The sequence below is a fragment of the Carassius gibelio genome, chromosome B2 (genome assembly GCF_023724105.1).
Source record: "Carassius gibelio isolate Cgi1373 ecotype wild population from Czech Republic chromosome B2, carGib1.2-hapl.c, whole genome shotgun sequence".
NCBI classification, from domain to species: Eukaryota; Metazoa; Chordata; class Actinopteri; order Cypriniformes; family Cyprinidae; genus Carassius; species Carassius gibelio.
This window is the reverse complement of record NC_068397.1, coordinates 25845382-25866100: the sequence shown is the minus strand read 5'-3', so window position 1 is coordinate 25866100 and position 20719 is coordinate 25845382. Positions and strand designations below refer to the sequence as shown.

Genomic DNA, 20719 nt, shown 5'->3' with positions numbered 1-20719 from the left:
AAAAATTTTCTCAACTTCTTTTTAATAGTTAAATTAAATGTTATTAATGAAAAAGCATGTCTAATTAGTTCAAATCATGAAATTTATACATTTTCACACCATTTTATTAAAATTTTAACAAAAATTACATGTTTAGGACCCTTTTACCTTTTCTCACTATAATATCAATATTTTTCATTTTTACCAAATTCTGTGTTTTAGCATATCTAATTATTTGAATGTATAAACAACTTATGAATTTTTTTTCCCCTCAGAAATTTTGTGTCTGCATTTACATTTTTCTGGTTATCAAATAAAGGAATAAAACATTAATTAGATTTATCATTTCTCTTTTAATCATTGAAAATTAAGCAAACTTTATTTTTTTTGCAAAAAACAGGGATTTACTACTAAATTGTATGATAAAAGATGACAGACGCTGAAATCACCGTGAGCGTCACATGTGCTTCTGTGTGTAGTAAATGAAACTGCGCATCTGTGCCATTCATTAACAACAAGCAGGATTCATATTTAAATTGAATTTTGCTGCTTTATATTATATTTATGTATTGTGATTAAAGTGTCAAAATCAGCTGACCTTAATCGACTGAGCTACTTTTGATTGATTAATCAATTCAAAGTTTGACAAATTCTGTGACATTCCTCGTTAAGCTGAATGCAGTTTTTATGACTGGATAAAGCCTACGCTGTGTAATTTTCACGCTTATCATATGTCCACTTGCCTGATGTTAACATAAAGGTAGCGGCTATTTACACTAAGTGCAAATAGCAGCATTTTAATGTGATTTACAATAAGTGCAAATAGCTATAGATTCAATTTAAACTATCTTGAAATAAGTGTAAATAGCTTCAGCCAACAAGGCGGGGTATTTGCACTTAGTGTAAATAGAGACTCCGGAGCATGAAATATCTTATGTACCACAGCTGGTGAAAGGACAAGTGTATTGCAAATATATTTGAAAGGTCTGGGGGAGGATATCGTCACATTGTGTGAGCCTCTTGTGCCACTTCTTACTTTTCTGATAACAAGGAATAACACAGGAATCACGGTCACAGGAACAAAAAAATAAGTATTGCATGCTCTAATGTAACAATGTTGACAAAATGTTTTCTGTTTATTCTTGTACTCAGCCTACAAAAAAAAAAGAAAAACCTCTTTATTTTTTATACCAACAAATTTTAATGCATTAATGATATGTTTTTAAAAAACATATATAAAAATACTGTATACATAACTTGTATGTTACACCTTTACTCAAGTACTGGTAATTCTGACATCATAACTGTGACATACACTGAATACAGTGTTTTTATAGTTTAGAGGGACTGGGGAAGGAGTTCTGAAATTCTGATGTCTGCACAGTACATCAGTTTCTTTTATTTCAGAAATGCAAGAGCAATTCTTTCCCATCTTATGACCCCTTAAAAACAGATATTTTGCAGAGTGCAAGCAGCAATTGACAAAGACTGACAGACTGTGTCACTGCACAGAGGAACACTGTAAACAGATCATCACAGCTGTGCTGCAGCTTTCCCTCTGTATATATCTATGACTAACAGCATATAGCTCAAGAAAAGCTGTCAGAAACTATGCATCTGGGGAAAACTGGTTTCAGAGCCAGGGAAAAATGCTGAACAAGAATTGAATGCAGCTGTGCACTGAAAAATCATACTGTATGTACTCTTTGGTGGGGTATTAATGTAAACACGGTCGGTTAGATCTAGTGAAAAAGGAGAGAAAAAAATCAGGGATGTCAAAATATTAGATCTTAATGTGTAGATGCAGCTTAATATATTAGTTTGTTAAAGTGAGTTCACCCGAAAATTACTCACCCTCATGTTGTTCCAAACATGTATGACTTATTTATTTCTGCTGAACAAAAAAAAAAAGAAGATATTTTGAAAAATGTTGCTAACAGTTGCTGGTAGCCATTGATTTCCAGTATTTGTTTGCAGTACTATGAAAATAAATGGCTACCAGCAACTTCAAACAATCTTCAAAGTATCTTTCTTTGTCTTCAACAGTTTGAAACAACTTGAGGGGGAGGAAATGATGACAAAATGTTCATTTTGGGTGAACGACAACTTTACAGTTATAAAATAGTAATAAAACATTAATAAAAAATTCTAATAAAATAAAACTAGTTACAAGCTATATTTACTTGGAAAACTTGGAAAAATCTCTTATTCCCACCAGGCTGCATTTATTTGATCAAAAACTGCGTAAAACAGTAATACTGTGAAATATTATTGTATTATTATTTTATTCATTTAAACAAACTGTGTTCTATTTAAATTTCTTTTAAAATATAACTTATTTCTTTGATGGCAAAGCAGAATTTACAGCAGCCATTACTCTCAATCTTAATCATGAAATATAAAAATGTAATAATAATAAAAAAATGTAAGTGCATTAATGTAAAATAAGCTTTCAACAAATGACTGAAGATATACAATTAATGCCGATGATATACAAATAGCAGTTGTGGTTTCACTCTCTCTGTCTCTATCTCTCAGGTACGTACCTGACTCATGAAGCCAAAGGATCCGACGATGCTCCTGATGCAGACACGGCCATCATTAACGCTGAGGGGGGCCACTCTGGGGTGGATGACAAGAAAGAGTACTTCATTTAGAGATCCATCCCTCCGCTCCCTCTTCCTTCACACGCTTCAGTTCACTCAGCCTGACGGGGAAAAAACGGGGATGGCAGAGAGAGAGGAAATATGTGAGGGAAAAAAAACAAAACAAGTGTTGACCTGTTCGAACTGAAGGACCTCAAATATGCTTCGACACACAGGACAGGGAAGAGAGAGTTTCGCACTGGCGCATGGGCTCATTTTCACACACACACACACACACACACATATACACATGCACACATACAATTTCTCCATTACCATTACCATAATGACATGTGAGCAAACACCATTGATGAGACATAAATAATAAAAAGAGGCAATATGACAGTGACCACGCTTTCTTCACCTCCCATTTTTCATTTCAAATGGTCCAGATGTACTCTGGCACATGTTGCACAGTGATATGTGCATGCATGAACTTTCAAGACACATGGTCTCCTCCCAAAACCATCGAAAGACACAGACTCTTAACAGGCACGCATGCAAACACACACTGAACATAAAGTGTCTTAAAATTGAATTTAAACCATGCAACCCTGCAATATCACTGACAGATACACACACATACACACACACACACACACACACACACACACTCATATACTGTACATCACCTCAGTATTACACTATCAAACACACACACACACACACACACACACACACACAGAATAACCAGGAAAAAAACAGCAGCCCCTGCAACCATTATGTGGGACCCCCGATATAAATTTATAAATACATATATATATGATTATATAGCATCATTTTTACTCAGTGTGCTGTAAATATATCCTCCGTCTCTCTCTATCTCTCTCTAACCTCACTGTCTGATAGTGCAGTATATACTCTCTGAGCCTGCCTGGTTTTCTTACATGCGTGGAAATGCCGAGTTGATGAAAAAAAAAATATCTGGACTATGGAAAAAAAAAACATGGTGTTATGAAAACTTCAGTAATATTTGTATGAATTACGTTCTCTTTGAGTTTGATTTCTGGTGTTTACTGTTGGTGCAACAGTCTAGTGTCATTACATCAACCTGGGAAGATTATTATTATTACTATTATTATTATTATTATTATGAGGTCCTTAATCTAAATGCATTACATTGTGCACTGATGTGTCATTGTATCAGGCCCAGTGATTCGCTCACTCACGCCACCTTCAGGAATGAATCTTCTCTGTTCTTCGGTGGCGGGACTCTCAGAAAAAGCAGGGTAACACAAACTACTGCTCTCTTTCTCTCTCTCTCTCTCTCTCTCTTGCTGATCATATTCTCACTTTCTTCCACACCTCTTTTAACTCTGTTCTTAAAGCTAGATTATTTCTAGACTTACACCATCATTGTAACCACAGACCACAGTGACATTCGAAAGGGAGTTGCATCATGCAATAAATAGAGGCGATTCTATTTAATAAAAAATAACAGTTGATTAGATCTGGATTTTTAAAGGTGATGGGCTTAATTTTTAGTATGCCAAAAACCCTTGTCCTATCCAATCTTAATGTGAACAGACTGTAAATGAGCCATTCGTAGGATGATTCCCTGTGGCACTATCAAAACACTGCTCTGTTTTTTGAGCATCCCAACTTCCTAACATTTAACTTTGGCTCAACCAATGGCATGCAGTCTGATTCAGTTTGGTGGCTCAGAAATTACACACTTTTTAAATATGTTGTGCTTAAATGTATTATTCAGGAATCCTGCTTCACTATGTATCCAGCTGATTCGTTCCTAATCCATGCAGATCTGGTAACCGATATGATTACAGAAAGTGGCCAGTTGTCCTTTCTACTGTATATCACCTATTCCTTATCAGTAGCTATTTACCTAGAGAAGGCTGGAATTGTGATTTAAGTGTTGTTATAGTGCTCATGCAAGCAATGCATGTTTGAATCTGGCTTGTGACATTTTTCAGTTGTATTACACCTACTGTGCACCGGCTTCCAAACAGTCATTGTCTTTAAATGGGCAAAAATGTAACATTTGAAGATTTCTTCATGGAAAAAGAGGCAGGTTTGGTTATTTATAGGAAAACTGAGAAGAAGAAAACTAAACATCATTCTGTTTTAAATTTTCAGTTGAATTCATTTCACCTTTATTTGTCCACCGCTTTGCACAGTAGAACTAGTTTCAAAGCAGCTTTGCAAGAAAAGCACGTTTCAATGTTACAATGTCATTTGGCCCATAAAAGGGACTCTTAAATCACATCTGCCACGTATATGGAAGTTTAGGAGTGTTTTTGTTCACGTGGGATGACAAGGTCATTCGTTTAATGCGTATGTAGGTCACAACTAAGTGGCAACTGACCGATTACAACCAAAAGCCGTCCTCTACCTTCAGACTCCCTCCACATACCTTCATTAATACCAGCAGACAATGAGTTTGTGAGAAAAGCAGTTACATAGACTGCCACAAGATGGCGATAATGCATTTCAATTTCCCACCCATCTCTCTCTCTCTCTCTCTCTCTCTCTCTCTCTCTCTCACTCTTTCTCTGTCCTGTACAAGCAGTAGAACTTCCAGTTAGCTATCAATCTACTCAGTGCTTACTTTTTAAATATGTTGTTTACTTTTATTCTGCTGTAGATGTGCATACTGTTGTTTGTAATTTTACGTTCCTTTAATGTCTTAAATTGGAAGGTGTGTAGATTATAGTTTCCATGACTTTTGTTTTGTTTGATAACCTGTCATTTTTTATGATTTGATGTGATTAGTGTTGCCTTGAACAGTCTGCACACTCAAGTGGGCACAGACACTGGCACATGTTTATTGCGCGTCTGTGTTTCCATGTGGGGAAGATTTTCACACTGGCCCACCAAAACAGATGAAGGAAACACTAAAAGTATTATTACATTCTGTTAATGGAGTTATGTTAGATTCTTTTTTTTAATGATAAGTCTTCCTTTAAAATAAATATTCATATCATGTGGAGCTATTCTGTCATGTATGTTGATTTGTATTATGGCCGATGATGTCATCTGAACAGGACTGAACTCTGAGATCATCATCATTGTGGGTTCTGTTTGTTTGATGGTCTGTTTAGACAGTATTTGCTTTTTGTTACAAAAAGAGATCCCTTGTTAACTTCAAAATAAATATACATTTGGGGTAACCTAATTTCAGTGGTTATTATTGTTGTTATAATTAGTGAAATGTGTTTTAATTCTAAAGAATCCTTAGAATATGTTATTTAAAAGTAATATTTACAATGAAAAGTGAAAACGTGCCGTTGTTTTGGTTTCTACCAAATTAATAAAAATGTATTCTACATTTTCAAACAAAAAAAATAATTCAAATACATATATATATATATATATATATATATATATATATATATATATAAACGCAAAAAAATATTTTTTTCATTTTTTTAAATACATAATACGCTGTACACATATGGAATATATTTCATGTATCTTTTATTGCCATAAATGTAAAACTCGACTCAAAAAAAAACTTCCATATTTCCAGTTATTTTAGGAATATTTTTTGTATTAGGAATTACTGACAATCATTTGAGATTACTGATATTAAAAGTATCCTAAAATCTACAGCTTATAAAGGTGTGTTTAAAATAAAAAAGGAACAGTAGAAGAGTTATGAAAAACAATTCACGAAAATCAGGCAAGGTGTGGCCCTAACACATAGGCTAAAACACATGTGACAACTTGCCCCAATCTGTCATCGTGGGAAAAAAATATGTTCGTTGTGAGAGCACAGATAAGCCTTCACAGCATTTTAGTAAAACTACGTCTATATACGTCTATATATTACTTACCGCATTGCTTTTCAAAAATACTATAGTATTTATTAAATTAGAAGTAAAAAAAAATCTAATTCATGACATTTGCGTACCAGCCCAGGTGTTTAAAATCAACATACCAAACACTTGCAGCTGGACAACAGTAGGCTAGCTCTTGTGACAACCTGCCCCTGTGACAACTAGCCCCGATCTCCCCTCTATATGTATGATTACCACTGATCTATGTTCTTTATTATAGATCAGTGATGATAACAGGGATGTCAATTCTCAGCTGCTCCTTATTTGATCAATCATGGTCGTCTGATTGAGCAGCCGGCGGATTTTAAAAGATAAAGATAAGAAATTTGATATCCGCATGTGTGTACATTATCTGCCGAGCTGTGACATTGAACAGCGTGTAAGGACGACAAACGCAATGAGAGAGAGAGAGAGAGAGAGAGAGAGAGAGAGAGAGAGAGCTCCGTCGGCGCAGTACCGAGCGACTCCTCCGGTGATCTCAGAGCGCTGCGTCTCTCCTCAACAATCAAAAACTGAATTTGCTGGAAGAAAGAGATTTTCCAGCGCACATCTCGGCGGCCGCTTCTGCTGAGGAGAAAGGAAACACGCGCTGAATGAATGAACGCAGACCGAATGACGTTCCCATCACCGGTTCGCGGGCTTTCACAGTGCAGCGTAAAGAAGATGAATTGATGGTGTTTTCTGAGTGACAGAGGTGCAGATGGGCTTCAGCATGACTTGCCTCTGGATTTTAACTTTGGCCATCATCGGTGTTCATAGAGGTAAGACACGAGCCGCTTTCACGAAGAGCCAAATTACTTCGTTCAATGTGTCTGTCTCTGTCACAGCCGAACAAGTTGTGACTTTGTTACTATGGTAACGCTATAGGTTAAATAGCGCTTTGTTGAATGATCTCGTGTCAAATGGTTTTGGACAGTATCACCCCAGTAAATTATTTTAAATGCTGATTTATTTATTTATTTATTTATTTATTTATAGAAATCTCAATTTTATAGTCTCAATGTATTTCCTTTGTATGGCTGTTATTAATAGCAGCTTGCAGGATTATGTACGCACCTCCGGTCCGCCGCCGTGCACCTCTCGCTTTGTAGTTCAGGGGCTCGTGCCTTCCTTCTTGCTCGCGTGCGCGTGACGGTGCAGTAGAAAACCGTTAACCGCGGGGCGCATCACCGGTGACGGCGGTATTTGACTGGGAAGAAACCGCGGCTATAGATGAGGTCCGCGGACGAACGTGACTGTAGTGTAAAGTGTAGCAGTGTATGAGAAGTGAAGTGAATATGAATGAAAGGTGGGCTCCGCTTTGCCGCCAAGAATGATTGAAAAAAACGTATATGTTGCTATATATTTGTGTGTGTGTCTGTGTGTGTGTGTGTGTACACACGTGCACAAATATAAAGCAACGTGATTTTTTTTCAATCATTTTTGACTGGGGTGGTCTTTGAACACACACACTCACACACACGTATGTATACATAGCTACAGTTAACTGTAACTTATTAATGTATATGGCGAAAATAATCTTATGTTTTAATACATGCATTTAAATATGTAAGAAGTTACATGTTATATGTGTAACATGCTATGTAAGACAATGCATGTCATTCTAATGGTACTTTTTTTAAAAACATGTTAATAGAAGTGAATGTTATGAGTTATGAATTGTTGTTTGTTGGTTTTTTACATTATTTAGCTACTGTTTATAGCATTATTTAAATGTTGGTAGAAGAACATATACAATTTGAAGTGAAAATAGATTAATTTAGAAATTGGTATTAGACACATAGAACACAGGTGCCCCCAATGCCCCAAATATACAGATGGTAAATTCAGTCTCAACAGAACATTAGATATAACAATAACACAGCCATTTTGTGCTTATTACTTCAACCGGTGTGTCTGCAAATATCTGTGGATGTGTAGGTGAAGATCAGAGAGTGCATTCTCTCAGATCTGATACTTGTTAGTAGATTTTCATGTGAAGATGGTGGTATGGAGAGAGAGAGAGAGAGAGAGAGAGAGAGGTGATGAAAGAAAAAGATTGAGTGAGGTGAGACCTGTTTGCAGGAAGTGTCAGCAACTTTCTCTGAAGGAGGGATTCAGTGAAGAGAAAGAGAGAGGGAGAGTGATGGATTGATTGAGAGTGAGAGCACCGAGTGACACAGACATGTTGTGATGGAGGGATAACATGATGGAGAGATAAGGAGACAGGCCGACTCAATCTGTCAAGGGAAGGAATGCAAAGGGAGGGGAAAGAAAGATAGAGGGAGGACAGATGAGAAAATGATGTTATTTTTTAATTAGTCTGCAGTATTATGTGTTTAACATTCCTAGTGTGATCTGGAGAGCCCTTGTGTAAACGTACTGTGACCACATGACCACACCGTACAGAAAAAAACGCTGAGCTTTTTACATCTTTGACATTATTTTTTAAGTTGGTCTTATAAAAAAAAAAAACACAGAATGACCTTGTATACATCTATAGATCACTCATGTATCAATTTTTACATAAACTGTCCCTTTGATTTGAATGCAACAAATACCATATGAATTGTTATAACAATTTATACATTTGCATAATTCTCATTTGCATATATATATATATATATATATATATATATATATATATATATATATATATATATGTATATGTATATATATATATAAGAGCAAAGTGATAAGTATAGTTACATTTAGCAAAAAAATAAAAAATCACACAGTTGAGATTTGCTATATGCTTTACTTGAATATGACTGTACAGTATATGGATACATATCCAACAATAATACATTAATAAGCACATAACCAAGGTAAATAAGTAGCTGCCCTTTATTTGTTTCTTTTTCCTTTTTTTTTTTGACGCATCTGTTAACATCCTAAGAAACCTAAAGTTCCTGTTAAGTTCCTATTAATCCTGTTTGTGTTCCTGTAGCTCAACTGGTAGAGCACTGCGTTAGCAAGCAAGCAAGCACAAGGTTGGGGGTTCGATTCCCCGGGAACACATGATATGTAAAAATTGATAGCCTGAAAGTTGCTTTGGATAAAAGCGTCTGCTAAATGCATAAATTTAATTTAATTTTTAATTTAATCAGGGTGGATCTACACCTGTAATGAATGTCGGTTCAGCTTCATCTTCAGTTCATCCACTATTTCTTTCATTCACATATTATCCAAATTGCCTTGAAACATGCAATGACTGCTTCAGTGTTGTGCACCCGGCTTGTGTTTGTGGAAAGTGAGTGATTTGCATATTTGACAAACACAATCAGAGCTGGTAGATTTCATCATACAGGACTCCATCATACAGAGAGAACGAAAGAGATATGCAGTTAAAAATCTGAGAAGTCTGATCATGAGAGAAAGACAAAAAACCTACCGACACATTGTTTTCTTTAGCTTAATGTTATGCATTACGCCAGCAGCCATATCACCCTGCAGCCCAAGACTGGTTTCCCACTGAAGCTAAGCAGGGTTGAGCCTGGTCACTCCATTAATGGGAGACCTCCTGCATAGGAAAAACTAGGTTGCTGTTGGAAGAGGTGTTTGTTAGGCCAGCAGGGGTTGTTCACCCTGTTGTCTGTGTCAGTCAAACAGCCTCATGGGCGAGCCTTGGCCAGTGAAAGCTGCTATAAATTTCAGACCTTCAACCTGAACTATGTGGGTCCTAACGCCCCAGTATAGTGACAGGGACACCATATTATAAAAAACCCCATCCTTAAGATGAGACATTAAACCGAGGTCCTGACTCTCTGTGGACATTAAAAATCGCAGGGATGTCCTTGGAAAAAGAGTAGGGGTGTAACCACGGCTAAAATTTGCCCACTGGCCTCTGACCATCATGGCTTCCTAATCCCCATATTTAGTGATTGGCTTCATCATTTTGTCTCCTCTCCACCAATAAAACTGGTGTGTGGTGGGCATTCTGGTGCAATATGTCTGTTTGAAAAAACAAGTTTGGGGGATTGTTTAAATGTAACGGAAGTCAGCGTGTAGGAGTTGTCCAGGTAAACCTCACTCCCCTGATCTCAAGAGGCACACTAGCAACTGATGCTAGTAGCTGCAGTCTTTATCCTCCTTGTTAGTGTGTCGGCCTCCCATGCCGGAGAGCTGTGTTTCGAGACCCACTCTGAACAAGAACAAGGTGTGGCAGTTAGGCCCCGGTGGAGGGTTACATATAGTAACCCAAAAATTCTGTCACCATTTATCATAATCAGATTTTCAAATCCTGTAAGAGTTTCTTTCTTCTGTTAAACACAAAAGAAGATATTTTGAAGAATTTGGGTAGGGCCCATCATCTGTTTAGTTAATCAAATTTTTCAAATATCTTTTTTTTTATGTTAATCAGAAGAAAGAAACTCATACAGGTTTGGAAAAAACTTCTTGGATTTATTATTTAATTTACTGAACTCTGTTCACTGATGTGAATGAATAAATAAATCCCAAATAAAAAATCCTTATTTTATATTTAAAAAAATATATTATTATTTAACTTACCTTTTATTTAGTTTATCTTGATGTACTTAATTAAAATAATATATTTTTATATAAAATTAATAAAAATTTCATACATATTTGTAAAATATTAATAATACAATAATAATGACAACACAAAATGACTAAAAAATATACAATTAAAAGAAAACAGAAATTATAAAACATACATTTTTAAACTGTTTGATGCCTGATGTTACAAATCTATTTCAAAGAATATAGAAAAGTTTGATTAACATTTATACATTTTCCAAGTAGATTGTAACTGGCAATTTTAGTCCCAAATGTGTACATGTGCAGTTTTCTCATTCATAGACCAGTGGCTTTCTGGTCTAACAGCATCTAGAAGATGCAGATTTACAGGATTTTTTCCCTGCACTTTGTAATAAGGCAGTAGATGAACATTTATTCTGGATGACACTTACACCAATGTGAGACAGTGAGAGAAACATTGATGCATTGCAGTTGTTATTTTTAGCTACGCAAGTCTGTTTAATTACTTGGGAAACTAGTGAGCATTACATTTAGTTGGCAGGTGGACCAAACAGCATTAGCAGTGTTTTCTTGTAACAACTAAAGTGATGGAAAGTCATTTCCAAATGCCTGGATTTCTATTTATAAAGAGCTGATTGCTTTGCATAGTATATTATTATTAGTGCACCATGTTGCTCGACACACTTGCAATAGTTGTTTATATATGGACTGCTATAAAAATGCATGTGTTTAGTACAGGAGCAGACAGTCGTTAATTTCAGCGCGGAGATGATCATCAGGAAACATCTTATTTATATGAGAAGCCGATGCTTGTGTAGAAGAAATATCAGTCCCAGATCTGTCTGGGCTAGAGATCTCTCCAGTGGTTTACTGGTAGGCTGCAGTAATTTCGTTAGATGAATAACTGGGGCACAGGTGTGAAGATATACGTGCACGTTTGGACAAGAATGAGACTTTGTCTATACAGGAGGAAACCATGAATACAGGTGTATATGGAAAGGCAAACATGAACACATTTGAACCTATTTTTAAACTGTAACCATGAGAACATCTAGTAATGGTATTACTAATTGAAGGGTTTTTGTAAAGTACACGAACAGATGTACAATGATAGCTTGAAACAATCTTATATATAAAGACTGGGGCAAGTTGTCACGGGTAAATATAAGTTTTGTGTCACAAATCCATTTTAACAAATTTTCTTTGGTGCTGGTTTTGTATGTTGTTTTACATTTTTTTTGCTGTTTTACAATTTTAACTAGATTTTTTTTTGTGTAAGATAACATAGTTAACTAAAACTACAACCATAAAAATTGTCACTTGAAAGAAATGTTAACTGAAATAAAATAAAATATGAAAAATAGTAACATATCACAATAAGGTTCTGTTTGTTAACATTCGTTAACTCTTAGTTAACATGACAACAAAAAATGGGAGCACTTTACGTAAAGCCTTTATGTATAATACTTCATAAAGGGTAAAATACATATAATTAGTCATAATGTGCATTAAAAAAACATTATATCTTGTGGTAAGATATAAGATCTTATATCTAATGCATTATAATTAATGCATTAAAACTACTTTTATAATGCATTATATGTAAAGTCTTTAAGTGTTTTTTTTTTTTTTTACAATATTACATGCATTTTAAATACAAATATATATTTGGGGGCTTTTTAGCTGATGCTTTCATTGTGATTAATTAATTTTAATAAATAGCAGGTTCCCGTTCTGACAACATGCCCCATATATTATAACATCATAAAAGGTAGATGCGTTTTTTTTTTTTTTTATAAGAAAAAAAGTTGAGACTTTCAAAACCTGATTTATTCAAGTAAATACAAAGAGTGACAACTTGCCCTGGTTTCCCTTATATAAAAAATTATCCCGAATTGAATTTCACCCCTACGATCTCAGTGCCCACAGTCCAACAGCTAATTGGCCCTAATTAATATAACAGATGTACTTGAACTTGAACTTAGTGCTGCTTTGTTGTAAACATATGTGAATGTATATGTGTGAGAGCACTGCAGTTATCACTGAGGGGGAGAGCGGGAGGCATGAAGGGGGATTTTTTTTCGCTCTCTTTTTTAAATAAATCTGTTACTATAGCAACCTTGGAAGCAGAGGCAGAGAGGGAAGGAGAAGGGGTGAAGTGGGGGAGTGCGAGAGACCTGGTAACTATAGCAACTCACAAAGGACTGGCAGAAACTTACAGAAATATATGAGACGTTATAGGCTGGAAGGAAGAGGAAGAGAAAAAGAGAGCTAACGAGGTGAGAACCATCTCAAGGTGGGACAAGAGATAAGTGGACGGAACAAAATACCTCAGCCAATCAGAAGCTTCCCTCCATCACCATCGCCCAATCAGATCGCTGTTAGAACACAAAGCACCTTTCATGCACAAGACTGCGGACCGTAGTAAAACATGACAAATGGAGAATGAATGTGCATTGGATGATGCAGAAACAGCAACACTTACCAAAAAATGAATGATTAAATATGCACACTGCACATGCAGATGTATTAACATTAAAAAGATGTATTGATTATTAGACATAAAGCATTAAGAGGAGAAGTACAGTATTTGAAATAAATGTTTATTAACCCTTTACTAAAGTCTTTATGTATAATGCATTATAAAAGTAGTTTTTATGTTTTGTATTGCACCTTATAATGCATTGTACAATCTCATGAATAATTGTAACCGCAGTTAATGCATTATAACACTTATCAATTCACTGCTACACTATACATTTTAAATTTGGTTAGAATTATTTACAATAAGATATATTGTAATGTATTACAACACAAAAATTTTGAATACTTGCAATGCATTATACCCTTTATTGACCCTTTATAATGCATTATACATTAAGGCTTTAAGTAAAATGTTCAAAAATAATATTTACTTTATGTATTTAACAGAAGGTGAGTGTTTTACAAAGCACAAGGTTTTCCATCTAGTGCATTTTTTGGTTTTAGTGTGTTTACTGCTCGCCTTAAGGTGATCTTGACATGGTTTTGTGTATTTGACATTTGGCATTGACATGTTTAAATGGAACCTGGCAATGCGGTTCCCCTGAAAACAATTTTAAATCCTGCTTGAAATAGCAAACATGTGCTTCCTTTGTTCTGGTTCTGCTCATTCTTTATAATCTTACAATGTGAACCAAGTGGAGGCCAAATGTAAAAAGCTGACCTTTTTACTAATGTCATCATAATCATCATACATACATAAATAATAATCATAAAAACAACCTAAAACCGAAAAATAAGTATTCCACTTAATCCATGACCCACTTCCAAAATTTCATAAAAATAGTATTTTCAGCAGAAACATACTTCTTTATTTAATCAGTTTTATATTGTTACCTCAAATCTTTTCTTTCTTTCTTTCTTTCTTTCTTTCTTTCTTTCTTTCCTCTTTTTCTCTCTTTTGAAGCAACACTGACATTCTAGAATCTGAAAAAAATGAAAAATCCCTGAAACCTTTAAAACAATGTGTGATGCATAAAGCTATAGAGGAGATTCTTTACATTTAAAGGGATAGTTCACCCAAAAATTTAAATTCTGTCATTAATTACTCACCCTCATGTTAAGGGTTGGCGATATCTCGATATTTAAAATATATCGAGATATTTTTTAAACACGATTTGGATTTTGACATATCATATATATATCAATATATTGTTTATATTAATTCTGATTCCGCCACTTTGCTTGTTTGTCTTGTCGCCCCCGCCTCCTTGATTTTGTTCCCCCTCCCCTCGCGTGTTGTCTCAGTGAACATGGCGTCGTCCGCAACCAGCCAGGAGGCTACAGAACTAGTCTAACAAAAAAGGACAACTGGCTCCATTACATGGGGTACCTCAGTTTTAAGGTGTCGGACAAACAGCAAGCAGATGTCTACTGTAGGGCCCTATGATTTCCGCGATGCAGAAAATGCAGACGGAATCGTGGAATCGTGAATTTATAGTTTAACGTGGAATGTCACGGAATTAGTCAAATTTTGAATTAATTAATCAAAAGTAGGTCATTGCACTCACATCAAATCTTGATTTGGACTAATTGATTTTTAATAGTATATCCCCTTATAAAGTTTGCTTAATTTTCAATAATTAAAAGATACATTAAATAAATGTTTTTTGCCTTCGTTTGATAACCAGAAAAATGTAAATACACAGAATTTCAGAGGGGAAAAAACATTTCACATAAGGCTATTTTAAGAAAAATATTTAACAAATTAAGTTGTTTTATGCATTTAAATAATTACACATTCTAAAACGCACAATATGGTATAAAAGTATGGTGAAGAAAAAAATAAAACATTTCATAGGGCCTAAAACATATTATATATTCATATTTGTTTTTGCAGTAGTTTTGGGGGGTTATTTTTCCTGTAAAGATATCAAGATATAAAGTATATCGTATATATATCGAGATATAGCAAAATATATATCGACGAGATATAGCAAAATATATATTGAGATATATTTTTTGCTCCATATCGCCCAGCCCTACCTCATGTCGTTCCAAACCCCTAAATCCTCCATCTTCAGAGCACAAATTAAGATCCTTTTGATGAAATCAGAGAGCATTATGACTTTCCATAGCAATGCAACTGACATGTTCAAGCCCCAGAAAGGTAGCAAGGACATTAAAATAGTCCATATGACATCAGTGGTTCAACTGTAATTTTATGAAGTTATGAGAATAGTTTTTGTGCACAAAAAAGAAAACCAAAATAATGCCTTTATTCTACAATTATTCTCCTCCACGTCACTGTCACCCATCATGTCCGTGTCAAATGGCATATGGTTTTGCTCCTAGAAGACAGTCTGTGGGATAGTTAGTGGTCTAAAGTGATTTTCAGTAAATGTAACCCTCCCACAGCAGCTCGGGGTTAAGTTTATAGCTCAAGGGCAGAAAAGATAGAGTCGGATTAATCACAGTGTTTGGGTCGTCTCTATTTGTAACTGAACTTGCAACCTTTAGGGCAGCGGTCCAGATCCTTTGGCATTAGGCTGAAGGATTCCCAGAATGCTACAAATGACAGTGAAGGATAACACAGCCCAAACTTTAACTTGTATAATCAGTACATTGTTCTCACAACAGCGCTGGCAATCCTGGGAAGCTGCGGATTTTGTTCTTACAAAGTGAACAGCTGGTTTTGAGAGCGATTGCTGGCATGTATCTCCTCTGTTCTTCATCTGACTGACTGATTGCTAATACACTTACATTTATGTGTTTGGCAGACATTTATATCCAACGCAAATTATATTGCATTCAAGGTATACATTTTGTCAGTTTAGGCTTTCTCTGGGGATTGAACCCATTCCCATCGAGCTTACTGTACTGTTTGAGCTACAGGAACACTAATTAGTCAAGATATCCTAACTTAAAACACTACTGACTATATTTTTCAGTGCGATGACAGCATCCATCCATCTATTCTCCAAACCATTTATCATCTGCACAGTCGCAGATTTTTCTCGTAACAAGCAATTTTCTGTACATATGTTACATATGTCTGTGTTTAGAGCTAAATAAATGTATTTATTTATTTATTAATTTATTTGTATGTAGAAATGTATTAATAATAGATGTATTTATCATTTTATTTATATTTTATATCAATCTATCTATATAATTTTTATATTTTATAATAATTTTCACATCTCTGCATAGATCTTATTTTTATATAAAAATGTTAATTTTTAAGGCTGCTTTTTAATCACAACATTTTCAATATCATAATTTTTTATATACAATATTTAATTATTTATTGATATATAGATGACAAATTAAATAAATAAACTTTAATATTACATTTTAATAATAAATGCATGTATTTAATTTTAGCTACTATTTTATTTTGTTATATAAATTTATTCATTATTTTTATTCATAATATTTTTTTATATTCATACTCATGTAAATCACTCATTGTTTTTTACCTAAATATACACATTTAATATAAATCATATACGTGGAATTTTCAGCAGAAAGAGCTTTATTCCTTTTCTTTTTCCGAGACGTACAAACATGCTCTGTCCCTCTGCAGTTTCTCAAGCTCGCATGCAGCACACACACATGCACATGCACTCAATCACTGCTCTTTTCTCTGCGCACACATACACACATTAGATTTGCAAATGGAAGCAGCTCTGCTTGAATGAGTGGGTGCACTGGAGAGCCGAGAGAAAGGGAACCAGAGAGAGAGAGAGAAGATAACGAGATATGTGGTTTCCCTCTTCCTTAATGTGTCTTTTGTGTTTTTAGCCTGTCTGTCTCTCTCAGGATACCCTCCTCTTTAGTTACCATGGCAACGGCATGCTTCCCCCTCTTCTCTCTACCTCCCTACCCCGCTTTCACACTCACTCGTTTCTCTGTTACCATGGCAATGGTTCTGCCCATCATGTTCATACCTGTTCATTCGTTCTTTGTATTTTATGCTCCGTTCTGAGTGGATTCATCTGTCTGTCATTGTGTCTGTTTGTTGCTGTACTTAACGGCTTGTCGTTTGTCCATCTCTCTGAATTCATATGCTGATTCTCAGTATGGCTGATTCTCTCTGAACAGCATCACTAGAGACAGTCTGCACAGGGTGTGCAGCAAGCAGCACGCATATAGAGAGATTTTGGGGGTAATTTTTGCAGATGACAGTTGTTGCTATGGCGACGGAACTTTAGGATTTGGATGGGAGCGGTAGAGGGAAGAATGTGGGAGAAAGGATGGGAACAGCGTAAGAGATAACTGGATGTGTGGAGAGAGAGAGAGAGGAGGGTGGGCTGGATTTTCAGGAGACGACCCTCTGCATGTTCTAGTTTTTCGGCGATGCACTGGCGAGCTGAATATGTCACTCTGCTATACTGCAGCTGCTCTCTCTTTGTCAGTCCAGTATGTCCATTTGAATTTAGATTTGTATGGTGAGGTGGGAAAAAAATCAACACTATGGACATTATCCCTTTTTATATATTCTAAGAAAACATAAGTAGTCATTGCCTGTACTGGATCACTGTTGTAGGCAACACTATGTTACACTCTCAGAAAACAATGGTACAAATCTGGTACAAAACAATGGTATACACCAGGTACTAATATATACACTTCAGTAAAATATGTAACTTTATGGTACTAACATGTGCCATTTAGGGGTAAATAAGATATAAAAGTGTATTTTTATGTAAGTGTTTTGTAACAGTGAGCTTTTGTACCATTTTTTTTGTACCAGAGTGTACTGGCCCACAAACTGGGGCTTTGTGGGGGAACTACAAAGGGTTTCAGAGTTAATGAGCAACTAATAATTAATAAACCATTAATATACAAATGATTTCAAATTTAAAAAAAAAAGAAAAAAAGATCAAAGCACTGACTAATTCAAAAAGATTAAATTAGTTATTTGTTTACCTGATTTACATGTGATCATTAACCAACATCAGAGAACTTTGAACATGCAAATTAGCTGTTAGATTATTTAAATATTATACTGTATATTACTTAATAAACTGTATATAGATCTCAGTGGTAATTCAAGGAAATATTTTAGGTCCAAGTTTGGAAATCCATGCTTTATGAAGGCAGGCAAAAACCATAAGTCTTTGAGTATAGTAGCACGTATCTCCTTAACAAGCCAGATTATTTAAGGTATCATTATCATTCATTTCCATAGAACAAATGGTCTTGCAATTATGTTAAGAAATTAAATTATGGTAACACTTTAGTTTATGGACCAAATATAGTTGATAGCATGCATATTACTAGCATACTGGTTATTTGTTTGTTGGTACTTATTAGTACATACATAATATTAATATTTAGTACATATTCATTAATTAATATATTAAAGGGGGGGTGAAATGCTATTTCATGCATACTGAGTTTTTTACACTGTTAAAGAGTTGGATTCCCATGCTAAACATGGACAAAGTTTCAAAAATTAAGTTGTACGTTTGAAGGAGTATTTTTGTTCCAAAAAAACCTCTTCCGGTTTGTCACAAGTTTCGGAAAGTTTATTTCGAGTGTGGCTCTGTGTGACGTTAGATGGAGCGGAATTTCCTTATATGGGCACTTCTGCCGGAAGAGCGTGTGCTCCCGTATAGTAGAGCAATGAGAGAGCACAGGCATTCACTGATCAGAGCGAGAGCGTCGCGAAATGTCACAAAAGGAGTGTTTTTTTTGGTTGCCAGGGCAAGACAACCCTGCACAAAAACAGCATTAAGGGACCAGTGGATGGAGTTTATTTTACAGAGCATCGACAGAGTTGTGCAAGTGTTTTTGTTTGTTCCCTGCATTTCGAAGATGCTTGTTCACAAGGCCCAGTTTGACGCCGGATTTGCACATCGTTTATTTCTTAAGGATAATGCAGTCCCAACGAAAAAGGGTCACGATCGTGTGCTGGAACTGCATGCGGTGAGTAAAACTGCTTAAAATATCTCTGCCTCCTTGTTAGTGCGTCCGCCTCCCATGCCGGAGACCCGGGTTCGAGCCCTGCTCGGAGTGAGTCATTGCTGCTGCTCTCGTTCAGTTTCAGCCTTCACAGCTGTCACAGCTTCCAAACGCTCTCAACGCAAAAGCCTATTCGCGCTCGTGATTCTTTAGCCCCGGCCACACGTCACGCCTCCAGCCTGTCGTGTTTTTCCGGGAAAAATCGGTAAAGACTATCTTTCTCTTATGAATATAATAAAACTAAAGACTTTTTTGAGTTATGAAGGATGCAGTACTACTCTATAGGTACTCAAGATTAACAGGATATTGAGTGAAAACGAGCATTTCACCCCCCTTTAATGCCTTATTCTGCATGACCATATTTTAGGTCCCTTCATCCTACCCATACCTAACATAACAACTTAAAAGCAAATAATAAGCAGCAAATTAAGAGTTTATTGAGGCAAAATGTTTAGTTAATCTTGAGAATTGGTCCCTGATTTTGAAAAATGTTTTTTAGAAAATTATGATAATTTTGCTAGATAAGAGTCCTTTGAAGCTGCTTTGAAATGGCAATTCTGACCTTCAATCATATTGTCATATTGAAATCCATTAAATGAAGAAAATTCCTGGAATTTCTCCCTTAAAAACCATAATTTCTTTTCGACTTAAGAAAGAAAGAAATTAAGATTTTGGATGACATGGGAGTGAGTAATTCACTGATCAGTGAACTAATTCTTTAAATTTCATGTTTAATTCAACGTGTTACTTGCTGTTTCTTTGTAAATGTTTGAGAAATTTACTAGCATTTTTCTGAGTGAAAATTATTTCTACACCCTTTTCAGTGCAGTATAAAAGATTTAAAATCTATTTTTAGCCTCAGTTTCTGATGACATCCTAAGGGTTATATTTCACTCTTGTTATTATTCACCATCATACCTTAAGGTGACATGGCAACGATTCTCTTTCATCTTGAAAAAAAATCTGAGAATGTGAGATTTTTATGTGAGTAAAAACTGTGTGAGAGAAGCAGAGCCTAAATGGGAAATGACATGACAGAAGAGAGCATAAAGTATTCACTTTCTGTGTGTTTGTTGCACAAAGGTGATTGATGCTGAAAGCCAACGTTTTCTCAAATTTCTAATTAAGAGACAAAAACTGAAAAAAGAGGGGAAGAGACATGAGGTGAGATACAAATCTTTTGGAACTGAAGAAGAGAAGGAAAGAAGAGAGACAGAGAGAGAGGAGGTAAAGGAAATGCCTCACATTCTTTCAATGCCGAGAAGAGAAAGTGTGTGTGTGTTTGTGTGTGTGTGTGTGTGTGAGATGAATGGATGGAAAAAGGAAATGGACCGTTGGGATGAGCGGGAGAAATAGAGGAGA

The 20719-nt window shown here is 35.5% G+C and overlaps 2 protein-coding genes across 7 annotated transcripts in view; both read left to right on the top strand.

Moving 5' to 3' along the window:
* cadm3 (cell adhesion molecule 3) overlaps nt 1-5757 on the top strand; it is a 55393-nt gene extending 49636 nt beyond the window's left edge. For all 3 annotated transcript variants that reach the window (XM_052549256.1, XM_052549258.1, XM_052549257.1), the window contains one exon: nt 2518-5757. In XM_052549256.1, coding sequence (XP_052405216.1) covers nt 2518-2636 — 119 coding nt within the window. In that variant the 3' untranslated portion in view covers nt 2637-5757. The remainder of the gene's footprint in view (nt 1-2517) is intronic.
* Nucleotides 5758-6894: 1137 nt separating this feature from the next.
* kirrel1b (kirre like nephrin family adhesion molecule 1b) overlaps nt 6895-20719 on the top strand; it is a 34415-nt gene continuing 20590 nt past the window's right edge. For all 4 annotated transcript variants that reach the window (XM_052548940.1, XM_052548938.1, XM_052548939.1 and 1 more), the window contains exon 1: nt 6895-7182. In XM_052548940.1, coding sequence (XP_052404900.1) covers nt 7122-7182 — 61 coding nt within the window. In that variant the 5' untranslated portion in view covers nt 6895-7121. The remainder of the gene's footprint in view (nt 7183-20719) is intronic.